Source organism: Bufo bufo, chromosome 8, assembly GCF_905171765.1.
Source record: "Bufo bufo chromosome 8, aBufBuf1.1, whole genome shotgun sequence".
Classification (NCBI taxonomy): Eukaryota; Metazoa; Chordata; class Amphibia; order Anura; family Bufonidae; genus Bufo; species Bufo bufo.
This window is the reverse complement of record NC_053396.1, coordinates 191,731,841-191,746,547: the sequence shown is the minus strand read 5'-3', so window position 1 is coordinate 191,746,547 and position 14,707 is coordinate 191,731,841. Positions and strand designations below refer to the sequence as shown.

The window sequence follows — 14,707 nt, the reverse complement described above, 5'->3', positions numbered from 1 at the left end:
CAACTCGGGACAGCAGTAGCGTCCTGGTTGCCATGGTTACCGATCGGAGCCCCAGCGATTAAACTGGGACTCCGATCGGTACTCTCCGCTGCCACCAATGATAGGGGGGAGATTTTAATTAGGAGGGGGAGGGAGGGGAGAGGGCCCACTGGCCACCAACGAGTTAACTACAGGGGAGGGAGGGGGGCCCACTGGCCACCAACGAGTTAACTACAAGGGAGGGAGGGGGGGGCGGCCGCACTGGCCACCAATGTGTTAACTACGGGGGGCCCACTGGCCACCAATGTGTTAGCTACAGGGGGGGGGGGTTGCCCCCTGCCGCCTGGCAGCACCTGCCAGGCAGCAGGGGGCAGTCATGTACACAGTTCTTTTAGTATATTCTAACCTGAAGCGTCCCCATTACCATGGGGACGCCTCTGTGTTAGAATATACTGTCGGTTCTGAATTTTCACAAAGTGAAAACTCAGCTATGAAAAAGCTTTTATGCAGACGGATCTTCGGATCCGTCTGTATAAAAAGTAACCTACGGCCACGGATCACGGACACGGATGCCAATCTTGTGTGCATCCGTGTTCTTTCACGGACCCATTGACTTGAATGGGTCCGTGAGCCGTTGGCCGTGAAAAAAATAGGACAGGTCATATTTTTTTCACGGCCAGGAAACACGGATCACGGATGCGGCTGCAAAACGGTGCATTTTCCGATTTTTCCACGGACCCATTGAAAGTCAATGGGTCCGCGAAAAAAAACGGAAAACGGCACAACGGCCATGGGTGCACACAACGGTCGTGTGCAGGAGGCCTTACTCGGATCAGTACAATCTTGGCGATACCAAATTTATAGCATATTTTCTGCTTTATCAGATGCACTTTTTTCACCCAACTTGTCAGTGAAAATGTATGTGCATCTTATAAAGCGAATACTAGTGAGTGCTTCATTATAGAAGAGCTCACTAGTATGCAGGAGTCGAGGGGAGCAGTCAGTGAAGCGCTGTACTCCCCCTCCTACTTGGTCTTTTCTGGGCTGCGCTGCTGTGTCCTGACTGCGTACATCGCCAGAAAGTAGTGTGCGCGCTATGACCTGAGGCTGCATGCGGCATGAGCCCAGAGAAGATCAGGGAGTGTGACTGCAGGAGAAATCACTGGACCTGGAGAGTAGCAGCGGAGAGATCGCTGGATCTGGAGAGTAGCAGCGGAGAGATCGCTGGATCTGGAGAGTAGCAGCGGAGAGATCGCTGGATCTGGAGAGTAGCAGCGGAGAGATCGCTGGATCTGGAGAGTAGCAGCGGAGAGATCGCTGGACCTGGAGAGTAGCAGCGGAGAGATCGCTGGACCTGGAGAGTAGCAGCGGAGAGATCGCTGGATCTGGAGAGTAGCAGCGGAGAGATCGCTGGACCTGGAGAGTAGCAGCGGAGAGATCGCTGGACCTGGAGAGTAGCAGCGGAGAGATCGCTGGACCTGGAGAGTAGCAGCGGAGAGATCGCTGGACCTGGAGAGTAGCAGCGGAGAGATCGCTGGACCTGGAGAGTAGCAGCAGAGAGATCGCTGGCCCTGGAGAGTAGCAGCGGAGGAGGAGAGGTAAGTGAATTTATTTATTTTATTTCTGATGGGCCTCTGATATGGGGGTTCTGATCGGAGGTCTGATCTGGTATGGGGGTCTGAGCTGAGGTCTGACATGGGGGGTCTTTGATATACGGGTCTGATCTGCAGTCTAATTAAAAATATATTTTATTAGATTTTTTTCCCCTCTTCTAAAACCTGTAAAATCTTATAGTGGCAGTACTTGGTATTGCAGCTCAGCCTTTATTGATACGCTACTAATCCATGCGACTGATGTACAGTGATGTCACATTACCTAGGAAGAGGCTGTGGCGCTTAAAAGGGGTATTCCCATTACATACAATGCCATTGTCTGATAGGTGTGGGTCCCACCATTGGGACCCGCACCTACAACGAGAACGGAGCGGGGAGAGCTATGGCTAGAGGACCCCAGATTTCCCGGGTCCATCCACCACCAAGTGCTGCTCTCCGCTGCTCCCATAGAAGTGAATGGGAGCGTACCGTGCACGCGCGGCCCCTGATCCTATTCATTTCTATGGGGCAGACGGAAATAGCCGAGCCAGTGCTCGGCTATTTTTGGTGGCCCCATAGAAATGAATGGAGGGCGGCTGCAGATGCGCAGTGCTCCCTCCGTTCATTTACCCGCTCCGGTCTCATTGTAGATGCAGGTTTTAGAGGTGGGACCCTCACCCATCAGACAATGGGGCATATCCTAGCAATATGCCCCCATTGTCTGAGATGGCAAAACCCCTTTAAATGCCTTTTCTAACAGCTGATAGGCGGGGGTCTGTGGTGTCGCACCCCTACAGATCTGATACTGATGACCTATCCTGAGGATAATTCAGTAATATCTATTCCTGGATAGCCCCTTTAAGTACCAGCCCATTTTCATTTTTGAATTTTTTCTCGCCACTTTACAATAGCCATAACTTAAATTTCCATTCATATGTACAATGTACATATATATTCATGACTTGTCTATGGACAATAATTGGAATTTGGACTGTATTATGGAAGAAGTCAAGTGTCTCTGCTGGTCAGAGGTGCCAGACAGCTGGGGGGTCCATTCAAAATTTTTTTATTATGCAAGTGCTAAGAGAGACTGTTATTAGTACAGATTTTTTTTTCATTAATGATCCAGTGATCTATCAAAAAATCTTACGTTGTTAAAAAACACAACCCCACGTGACTTCCGCGGGTGTGCGCCTCTGCGCAAGTGCAGTACCAGGGCATGGGTAAGCTAAAATTACAGTGAGCATTGACTCATGGATGCGCCCACGGACACCGCACATGCGCTCTCAGGGGTAAGGAGATCTGACGGTCTTTTGTCTTGTTAATTCTCCTTACCCTCACACTGCGCACGCGCGGATTGTAAAATCTCCTTACCCTCACTGCACATAGAGACCGACCTGATCCTGATCGAAGCCAGCCAGTAATGAATCTGAAGCGCGCTGTGTAGTGAGGGTAAGGAGATTTTACAAGAAAAAAGACTGTCAGATCTCCTTACCCCTGAGAGCGCATGCGCGGTGTCCGTGGGCGCATCCATGAGTCAATGCTCACTGTAATTTTAGCTTACCCATGCCCTGGTACTGCATTTGCGCGGAGGCGCACACCCCTGGAAGTCACGTGGGGTAAGGTTTTTTAATGACTTGGGGTATTCCCATCATGGACAATGGGGGCATATCGCTAGCAGCATATGCCCCCATTGTCTTAGAGTGCTGGTCCCACCGCTGGAACCCGCACCTATATAGAGAATGGAGCCCCAAAAGTGAAGGCGGGCACACTGCGCATGCTCAGCCTCCCTCCATTCATTTCTATGGGGCCGCCGAAAATAACCGAGTGCTGGCTCAGCTATTTCCGTCGGCCTCATAAAAATGAATGGGAGCATGGGCCGCGCATGCGCTGTACTCTCCCATTCACTTCTATGGGAGAGGCGGGGAGAAGCGCTTGGTGGTGGACGGACACCGGGAAATCTGGGGTCCTCCAGACACAGCGCTCCCCGCTCCATTCTCAATATAGGTGCTGGTCCCAGTGGTGGGACCCGCACCTATAAGACAATGGGGGCATATCCTAGCGATATGCCCCCATTGTCCATGATAGGAATACCCCTTTAAGTTTTTTTTAATAGAATCCCTGGTTGTATGTAAAGATTGTGGCTGGGGCGGTGTCTTACTGTGTGGACGGGCTGGCAGTGGCACAGGTCCAGAATGGCTGTGGTATTAATGTTTTGGGTGGAACTGGTGAGGTGTGCGGGCAGAACAAATCAATAACTTCTTCCAGCCTGGAGGATGCGCGCCTGCTGCCTGCCAGCAATACACTGGGCCAATCAGCAGCAGGTATTTGCACACTGCTAATGCTGATTGGCCCAGTATGTGATGCGGTGCAGGCACACGAGGGAGCGCCCAGTCAGTGAGACGTCGGGGGGAGGCGGGGGACCTGTGTGTTGGCTCTGGGAGGCGGTGAGTAGTGAGCGCAGCTTCAGGGGGCGGGGCATTCCGAGCGCTCCGGGCTGGAGCCGAATCAAGTGAAAGCAGCTGCAGGGGGCGGGGCCTTCAGAGCCGGCTTTATTTTTCACAGAGACGCGCTGATCGCAGAGGCAGACGATCAGCTGTGTCTCTGTGCAGGAGTACGGGAGCCGCAAAAACTGGCTGTGCGGGCCGCATGCGGCCCGCGGGCCGCGGGTTGTGCACCCCTGCTCTAAAGGAACAACTTTTAGCAAATGAGGCAGTGGAAAGAGGGCTCAAGGGTCATTGAAAAGAGTTTAGGCAGAAACACTTTTGTCCTGTGTGGGGGGCCTGGTTTGATTCTTGCTATGGGGCCTTTACTTCTCTATGTACGCAACTGCATCCATGGATCTGTGAGCCTGAACTTAAAGGTGTTCCATAGAGATAGACCATGTGGCTGCTGTGAGGCACTTGGAGAAAGGGAGTCCAGTCATGGTTGGTTCCAATACTTTCCTACTGGTTGGTGAGAACCTGCTTTCTTCTCAGGGGAACTGCCTATTTAGAAAAAGGTAGAAACAAACACCAGACCTGTCCTGGGTCGCAAAACCCTGCACCATAATAGCAGCCCAGTTTGATCTCTGCAGTAGGGCCCCTGTTCTTCTCTGTATGCTTCTGCTTGGACTTCCACAATTAGGCTAGGGTATGCCAAACCCTGTAAATCCAAGAGATTTCCATTCACCAAAATCTTGGCGTTCAGTAGAGGGCTGCAGCCTCTTCTTTCTGGACATGGCTGTGGGTCTGAGCTCCCAAATTCTAGATCAGGTGTAGGCAACCTCCAGCACTCCAGCTGTTGTGGAACTACAACTCCCAGCATGCATACTTGCTCTGCTGTTCTCAGAACTCCCATACAAATGAGTGGAACATTCTGGGAATTGTGGTTTCACAACAGTTGGAGTGCCAAAGGTGGCTGACCCCTGTTCTAGATATCAGCGGGTCATTTTGGTTACCTTTGCCCTTTAATGCTGGTAGAATAGTAGGGGAAAAAAAGAAGCTGAAAAGGCTTGTCAGCACTTACACATGACTTCTCCGTCTCTTACTACCATACCATATTTTGCAGAACTTAGTTGAAGAACCTCTTTGAAGGATAAAGGGAACGTGGCCTCTGTCACCATTGCCCTTAAAGCCCATCTGTCAGCAGGTTTGTACCTATGACACTGGCTGACCTGTTACACGTGCGCTTGGCAGCTGAAGGCACCTGTGTTGGTCCCATGTTCATATGTTCCCCTCTGAGAAAACTGAAGTTTTAATATATACAAATGAGCCTCTAGGAGCAACGAGGGCATTGCCGTTACATCTAGAGGAACCACTTTTTCTGCAGCTGCTGTACCCTCTGCACTTTGATTCGCAGGGCCAGGCATTATGACATTTTCACTGTCAGGCACTGTCCATCAAAGTGCGGAGGGCAGTTGCAGAGAGAGCAGAGCCTCTAGGTGTAAGGGTAACGCCCCCATTGCTCCTAGAGGCTCATTTGCATATATTGAAGCCTCATTTTTCTCAGCAATGCGGGCACATATGAACATGGGACCAACACAGAAGTCTTTAGCTGCCAAGCGCACATATAACAGGTCAGACAGTGTCATAGGTACAAATTTTCTGACAGATGCCCTTTAATCTCCATTGAGAGCAAAGAGATCTCGGTCTCTTGACAATTAATACTCAGCAGAATTGGCATCAACCACCAGGCATACCTGGTCTAATCCCAGGGCTTGGAGAGTCCAAGGCAATAAATGAAGTGACCTGGCCCTACTACACAGATTTTTTCCCCCTCTTATATTGTCTTATTAATCAGATTTTTTTTCAATAAAAATGTATTTTGATAAATTCTGAGCTTTTCTTATCCCATGGACACCTGCTTATTCAGTTTTCATAGCATCTCACAGTTTTTACTTCAGCATCTCCTCTTCTGCTTGAGGACCATCGGGGATCTAGGCTGCACTCCATTAGACAGTTACACTTCTCCAGTTTTTGTTAGTTTAATTGGTGAATTTATTGTAACTTTCTTAAAGGGAACGTGTCACGGGGATTTTGTGTATAGAGCTGAGGACATGGGTGGCTAGATGGCCGCTAGCACATCCGCAATACCCAGTCCCCATAGCTCTGTGTGCTTTTATTGCTTAAAAAAACGATTTGATACATATGCAAATTAACCTGAGATGAGTCCTGTCCCTGACTCATCTCACATACAGGACTGATCTCAGGTTAATTTGCATATGTATTAAATTGGTTTTTTTGCACAATCAAAGCACACAGAGCTATGGGGACTGGGTATTGCGGATGTGCTAGCGGCCCATGTCCTCAGCTCTATACACAAAATCCTGGTGACAGGTTCCCTTTAAGTGTTTCTGTTGTAAACCTCCAAATCTAGCCTTACTCCTGTGGGCACCAGCTGTTCTAACCGCTGTTTGTTATGCTGCCGTCTCCGCCATATAATAGAATATAATGAAATTCTATCCCCTAGGATGGAAACACAGAAACTGTTACATCTTGTGTAAGGAATTTGGCACGTACAGGTTATATTTTACAGCAAGTAGCACAGATTCCAAGTGTTGATTCATCATAACAATGCTGACTATTGAGGTTATGGCGCACATCACAGCTCCGGTCCCAAGGATTTAAAGGGAATGTTTATATTGTGGGGTTTTTATATTGTGTCCTAATGCAATTATGTGAGTGCACCCTTTAAGCCACCCAATCCCTTTTGCAGTCCCAATTGGGGTCCTGAAAGAGCTTTCTTTCCCTACTGTGACTGCTGAGGCCAGTGATTGGCTGCAGCGGCCATGTGAATGAATGACGGATGTGATGTTACCGCTGTCGCACCAGTTTTTCTTTTTCTTTTTTTTTTTAACTTTAGGACAGTCCCAAGCTCTGTGCTGAACGTCTAAAAACCTTGACTGCCAAGTGTAAAATTGCTTTCATTTCTGCAGGTGGTTAGGGTTATATGGGTTTTTCGGTACTTTAATATTGGTGTCCATCCTCAGGACAGGTCATCAATATCTGATTGTCAGAGGCCCGACATCCTGCAACCCTGCTGATCAGCTGTTCTGCCGTAGCTCTGGTGGCAGAAGTCGGCAACTGTGTAGTACCTCAGAGGGGGCACTACCATTCTTACACCTAGCTACTGTCTCTAATGGCTAGCAAAGAATGTCACCTGTGTATTTAATTTCAGGTTCTCTGATACTGTGCCTTAATATTATTGTTAGGCAACTGTTATTACATATAATGTGCCTGGTTGTCCAGCAGGTGGCAGTGTATCTGGCAGAGAGTACCTTTAGATAAAAGGGAACTTACCATTCCATTCTCCCCCTTTTGTGCAGAAGTGGGATAGTCCTGTTTCCTACCAAGGGAAGGGCTGGAGGAAGCTATACCTAGTTGAGTCGAGAGTAGGGATCGACCGATATTGATTTTTTAGAGCCGATACAGATAACCTGTGAACTTTTAGGCCGATAGCCGATAATTTATGCCGATATTCTGTGCATTTTCATTTTTGAAAAAAAAAATATATGTTTTTTACGCCATTCACCACATAGGATATTTTTCGGACGTGGCAATATGTGATATGTTTATTTATTTATTGTTTATATATTTTATATGTAAAATAGGGAAAGTGGGTGATTTATACTTAATATTTTGTTTTTTGTTTTTTACTTTTTTCTTTTTTTTTTACTTTTTATTTAATAACTATTTCCCCCCTTAGGGGCTAGAATCTGGGATCTTTTAATCCCTTGTCCTATTCACCCTAATAGAGCTCTATTAGGGTGAATAGGACTTCACACTGTCCCTGCTGCCCTGTGCATAGTGCGCACAGCAGCAGGGAGCTTACCATGGCAGCCAGGGCTTCAGTAGCGTCCTGGCTGCCATGGTAACCAATCGGAGCCCCAGAATTACACTTCTGGGTCTCCGATCAGAAGCTGCCACTGCCACCAATGAAGAGGAGGGGAGAGGACCCTGAGGCCACTGCCACCAATGATTTTAATTCGGGGGTGGGGGGGAAGGCGCACTGCGCCACCAATATTTTTTGTACTGGGGAGGGCGCACTGCGCCACCAATGTTTTTAGTACTGGGGAGGGCTGACTGCGCCACCAATGATAATTAATGTTGGGGCAGAATCACATAGCCGGCACCCTGCCTCTGACAGGGGACAGGAAGCTGCGATCAGCGGCAGCAGTTAACTGCCGATGATCGCAGCTTCCTGTCATATAGGCTGGGCAACGCCTCCTGTATTTGTATTAGACGTTAATTATCATTGGTGGTGCAGTGCACTCGCCCCTCCTCCTTCCGTCTCTCCTCATTGGCAGCGTGGCACGGGGGGGAGGGAGAGAGTGACTCCTTCTCCCCTGTGCTGCCGAGGGAACGTGAGCACGCTGACAGCAGTGCGCTCATGTTCTGTGATAGCACGCTGGACGCATTATCGGCAAAATTAGATGCCGATACCAATAACTTTGAAAATCGATAATATCGGTAACTCTGATAATCGGTCGATCCCTAGTCGAGAGTATAGAATCTGAGAAGTAGAGTTGAGAGTTGGAGCAAGAGAGTGAAGTAGCACGGCGTGGGGAGGGGGCGGTTCCACTCACTGCTGCAGAAGCTTTGGGAAAGTAACTCAAAGAGCAGCCCGCTCCTGATATATAAAAGGACTTAGTACCTCTTAGAGGCAAAATGGAGCCAAAGACCCCTACTCAGCAAAACAGGTCACAGGATACCTCACTCTATTAAGAAACAGTAACTGAAGCTGAGAGGAACCAGACTGAAGCCAGAGATCAGCACAGCGACAGAGAGATAAAGCAAAGTATTCAAGTTTACCTGCCAGTTTACCCTTAGCCTGCTGGAGCCAAGATAAAGGTCAAATATCGTTTGGATGACACAAGTTTATTGCAAGTTTATTCAAGTAAAACCGTTTAACTTCTGGACTCTACTTACTCCACCAATACATCTCCTTTGTTGCTACGGAGCCTAACCCCGGGGTGCGACAGTATCCAGGTAGGAGCACCGTGACACAAACTTTTAAGGCAATAACATACCATTCGGCATTCCTAAACACTGGGATCCGATCGGCCCGGGGGGGCGGCACGCCACAACTGGACTACACAGCTCGATAGAAGCAGCACTGCAGTAACCAGCTGTGCTGGAGCTGATGGAGCTTCTGCAGAACACCTGATCAGCAGTGGTGTGGGGTGTCAGAAATTCGCTGATCAGATATTATTGACCTATTATGAGGATAGCCCACCAAAATTAAAGTACTTGAAAAACCCTTTAAAGGGGTTCTGCACTTTCATTTAACTGATGATCTATCCTCTGGATAGATCATCAGCTTCTGATTGGTGGGGGTCCGACACCCGGGACCCCCGCCGATCAGCTGTTTGAGAAGGCAGCGGCGCTCCAGCAGCGCCACGGCCTTCTCACTGTTTACCGCCGGGCCGCCGGCCCACTGACGTCACGACTAGTGTCAAATAGCGTGGGCGCGGCTAAGCTCCATTCAAGTGAACAGAGCTTAGTCGCGCCCACGCTAGTTGATACTAGTCGTAACGTCAGTGGGCCGGCGGTAAACAGTGAGATGGCCGCGGCACTGCTGGAGCGCCACTGCCTTCTCAAACAGCTGATCGGCGGGGGTCCCGGGTGTCAGACCCCCGCCGATCAGAGGCTGATGATCTATCCAGAGGATAGATCATCAGTTAAATGAAAGTGCAGAACCCCTTTAAGTGATTTCATTTTTATTGCCTGCAGCCACCACTAGGGGGAGCATGCAATCTTAGCGCATACTATTTTATTATTGAGCTCAATGTAGAAACAGTATGCAGTAAAATCTCCCCCTGGTGGTTGCTGCAGGTAATCACATTTCTGTTTTATAATCCTGTGTCTTCAAAGGGATTTTGGAGCTCTGCATCAGAAAAATTGAACTCTGAATGTTAGAAAGATATATTAAGAAATGAATGAGCCCATAATGGTGGATCTATTAGGATTTAAAGGGAACCTGTCACATTGAAGTTGGTGTCTGAGCTGCAGGCAGCATGTTATAGGGCAGGAGGAGCTAAGCAGATTGATATACACTGCTCAAAAAAATAAAGAGAACACAAAAATAACACATCCTAGATCTGAATTAATTAAATATTCTTCTGAAATACTTTGTTCTTTACATAGTTGAATGTGCTGACAACAAAATCACACAAAAATAAAAAAATGGAAATCAAATTTTTCAACCCATGGAGGTCTGGATTTGGAGTCACACTCAAAATTAAAGTGGAAAAACACACTACAGGCTGATCCAACTTTGATGTAATGTCCTTAAAACAAGTCAAAATGAGGCTCAGTAGTGTGTGTGGCCTCCACGTGCCTGTATGACCTCCCTACAACGCCTGTGCATGCTCCTGATGAGGTGGCGGACGGTCTCCTGAGGGATCTCCTCCCAGACCTGGACTAAAGCATCTGCCAACTCCTGGACAGTCTGTGGTGCAACGTGACGTTGGTGGATAGAGCGAGACATAATGTCCCAGATGTGCTCAATTGGATTCAGGTCTGAGGAACGGGCGGGCCAGTCCATAGCATCAATGCCTTCGTCTTGCAGGAACTGCTGACACACTCTAGCCACATGAGGTCTAGCATTGTCTTGCATTAGGAGGAACCCAGGGCCAACCGCACCAGCATATGGTCTCACAAGGGGTCTGAGGATCTCATCTCGGTACCTAATGGCAGTCAGGCTACCTCTGGCGAGCACATGGAGAGCTGTGCGGCCCTCCAAAGAAATGCCACCCCACACCATTACTGACCCAATGCCAAACCGGTCATGCTGGAGGATGTTGCAGGCAGCAGAACGTTCTCCACGGCGTCTCCAGACTCTGTCACGTCTGTCACATGTGCTCAGTGTGAACCTGCTTTCATCTGTGAAGAGCACAGGGCGCCAGTGGCAAATTTGCCAATCTTGGTGTTCTCTGGCAAATGCCAAACGTCCTGCACGGTGTTGGGCTGTAAGCACAACCCCCACCTGTGGACGTCGGGCCCTCATATCATCCTCATGGAGTCTGTTTATGACCGTTTGAGCAGACACATGCACATTTTGCAGGGCTCTGGCAGTGCTCCTCCTGTTCCTCCTTGCACAAAGGCTGAGGTAGCGGTCCTGCTGCTGGGTTGTTGCCCTCCTACGGCCTCCTCCACGTCTCCTGATGTACTGGCCTGTCTCCTGGTAGCGCCTCCATGCTCTGGACACTACGCTGACAGACACAGCAAACCTTCTTGCCACAGCTCGCATTGATGTGCCATCCTGGATAAACTGCACTACCTGAGCCACTTGTGTGGGTTGTAGACTCCGTCTCATGCTACCACTAGAGTGAAAGCATTGCCAGCATTCAAAAGTGACCAAAACATCAGCCAGGAAGCATAGGAACTGAGAAGTGGTCTGTGGTTACCACCTGCAGAACCACTTCTTTATTGGGGGTGTCTTGCTAATTGCCTATAATTTCCACCTGTTGTCTATCCCATTTGCACAACAGCATGTGAAATTGATTGTCACTCAGTGTTGCTTCCTAAGTGGACAGTTTGATTTCACAGAAGTGTGATTGACTTGGAGTTACATTGTGTTGTTTAAGTGTTCCCTTTATTTTTTTGAGCAGTGTATAATTTTGTGGGCAAAGATTCAGTAAAATTTGTAATCTATCCATTTAATTCTATGCTCATTCTGGCCTTTGAAGTCCAGGAGGCGGTCCTATCAGTGATTGACAGCCTTCCTTCTATAGCTGTGTATACACTTATCACTATCAATCTCCTTGACTTCAAAGCCCAGAATGAGCAGAAACTTAAATGAATAAAATACAAATTTTACTGACTCTTTTCCCACAAAACTGGATATCAATCTGCTCAGCTCCTCCTGCTCTATAACATGCTGACTTCAGATTTCTTAGCATTTTCATGGTGACAGGTTCCCTTTAAAAAATGAGATTGTGTTCAATGGTGGACATTAGGAATGAGCTATCCATAACTAATACTAATAAGATCATCCTCCGCTTTCTTAAATGAGACTATTTTCAGTAAAAATAGTAATATTGAAGAATAATATATTGATTCATTGCTTATATGGATCTGTAACTAAGAGGTGACATGTTTCTGAAAGTTCAAAAACGATGATTTTCTTTATGCTCTGCAGAGAAGTTCCAGGCTGCGGACCCCACTGGCTCTGGTGAAGTGACCCTAAACTATCGTCAGGTTTGTATCTCTAAAGAGTTAGTAAATAAGTATAGTCCTTCTATCTCCCTCGTACAGATGCATGCTCGGTTTGCAAGAGGAGGGACACTTATCCGCTGCCAAAACAAGAGGTTAGGGTGCTGAAATTTATCATGCGTGATTATTCTCTCCGCTGTCAGGGGAGAATCTACAGGCCCTCATACACTTCAGATAGTTGTCCAACACCACAAAAATCCCAGGGTTTTGGCCAAAGATAGCCGTATGTGTTTGAGTGCATACACAGGGTAACGCTGGGCCCCATAGCCGTTGTGTGATCTGCACTATGGTAAGTACACCTCTGCCTATCCTTAAGATAAATTATTATGATTAACTCAGTGGGGTCCAACCCTCAGCACACCCATGCATACTTGCCAACACTGTAGTTTATAAATCCGGGGCATGCAAGCCCCACCCCAGGAACACCGCCAAACCCACCCTGAGAATGCCCACATGAGTGGAGCTTGCATAAGTCACACTCCTTTTGGGCCAGAACAGTATGAATTTTTACTGGTACTTGTCTTTGAAAATTAGGGACAATCTGTTAAAGGGGTTATGCCATGATTGATGTAAAAAATGAAAACCAGGCATCCTATAGTACAATACAATCTCTTTCTAACAAAGCTAGAACTAGCCCTGTACCTCACATGGGTCCAGAGATCTCCCCATTTATTGCTCCAATTGTTCTGCTAGATTTTGTTCCAACTGGCAGCTGAGGGGCGTGATCTTTCTGCTACATCTCAGGAGGAGTGTCTTTTCTGCTGTAGCTCTTTACCTGTAACTACCACGGCTTCTAACAGTAGATCCGGCTGGTGGCAGTTGAAGATTTAAACTGAGCATGTGTGACCACCTCGGTGAGGTGGACAAGAAATAAGAGGGGAAAAAAACAAACGGCAGGTGGCGCTATACAGATACATTTTTTTTAATAGCTCAGTGGCTATACTAAATTTTTTATGACATGGAATTACAAAAGTATTCATATCCAGGGGCTGGTTTGAAAAATGCAGAATATTTTTCGTGGCACAACCCCTTAAAGATTCAGCACGGTTGACAACTGTGATGATCAAGTGTTTGAAGGGGCCCCGCTGCTCTATGTTTACATCGCACTGCACAGTATATATTTTCAGATGGGTATGGGGCACCGCGGCAGTACTCGGAGCAACCGCTCGCTACAAAAAGTTTGGTATTCTGAGTATGCATAAGGACCACAACCCCTTCAACAGCTGAGAGGCGGACCCCAGGTGATCTAGTTTTGAAGGCCTGTTCTATGGACTGGCCATCGCTTTTATAAAGCTGAATAACCCCTTTAAGATTAGGGATCCTTATAGAGATTTTTTTATTCATATTTATGTTTTTCAATTATCAGACACCCTTTTATACATGTGTGATATATCATATACTTTACCTCCACAGTGGCTGCTGCTGGCTGTATTCAACTGATGGAAAAGTTGAGGTGAGACAACCCTTAAAGGAGCAGCTTTCTCAGGGCTTTCCTACCTCACATTCTGCATTTCACCCACGCTATTTATTTTTACGTACACGTCAGATCATTTCATGAATGATCTTTCTTCTGCAATATCCCGCAGCTGCCTCAAGATGGAATCTGTGAAAATCTCACAATAAATCAAGGCTTAATTGTGTCTTTTCTTAGAAGACGAGGTGACAAAATATTTTTATACAAGTTTCGCAAGTTTATACAGAAGCACAATATGGATCCAGCTGGTAATGGTGTAAACAGTTCTGCGGGTCTGTTTATAGGAGGTGGTTAAAAGCTCCTTGTAAAGGAAGAGTAAATCACTGCGCTCATAAATGGGAGCCAAAATGGAGAAGAGAAATTGCTTTCCTTGCTGAAAGTCGCCAAGGAAGATCAGGCCATGGTTCCAGGATTAAATCCTCAGGAATATCAGCCGCTTTTATAACTGTATATCTAAAGCTGGCCATACACATTATACTTTTGTTGACTGAACCCACCAAGAACTGCAAATTCGGCTGACCCATCAATGTCTTTGGGGAGCTCCAGACTCTCCTCGGACAGATGATGTTAAGGGAGATATGTGAATGGCGAAATTAATATTTTTGCCTGATCCTTTTGTTCTCCAGCAAGATAAGCCACTGCCAGAACTGCAGCAGCTTTCTCCACTCTCCCAATTGAATACACATACAAGTTGGGCCGAGCCAAATGTGTATGGAGAAGCTAGGAGGCAATAGGGAGAGATTGCTGTCGGTCAAATGAACCTTTGGCCAACAATTATTGAATGTGTATGCCCTGCTTTAAAGGGGTTGTATCATCTCAGACAATGGGGGCATATGCAATGGGTGACTCCCCCTAGGGCCCTCTATATATATGTCGGGGGGTAATAATTCAATTAAGAATTATTAATTATGGTCATAAAAATAATTAACCATAAAAAAATAAAATTTATTAAATTTGTCATAAAT

General features: G+C 47.2%; 1 protein-coding gene across 1 annotated transcript in view; it reads left to right on the top strand.

The window, feature by feature from the left end:
* The window catches only part of LOC120978270 (calpain-1 catalytic subunit-like), a 68,735-nt gene extending 54,358 nt beyond the window's left edge, over positions 1-14,377 (top strand). The window contains exons 20-21 of the mRNA XM_040406503.1: positions 12,195-12,253; positions 13,682-14,377. Coding sequence (XP_040262437.1) covers positions 12,195-12,253; positions 13,682-13,708 — 86 coding nt within the window. The 3' untranslated portion in view covers positions 13,709-14,377. The remainder of the gene's footprint in view (positions 1-12,194; positions 12,254-13,681) is intronic.
* The last annotated feature ends 330 nt before the right edge of the window (positions 14,378-14,707 follow it).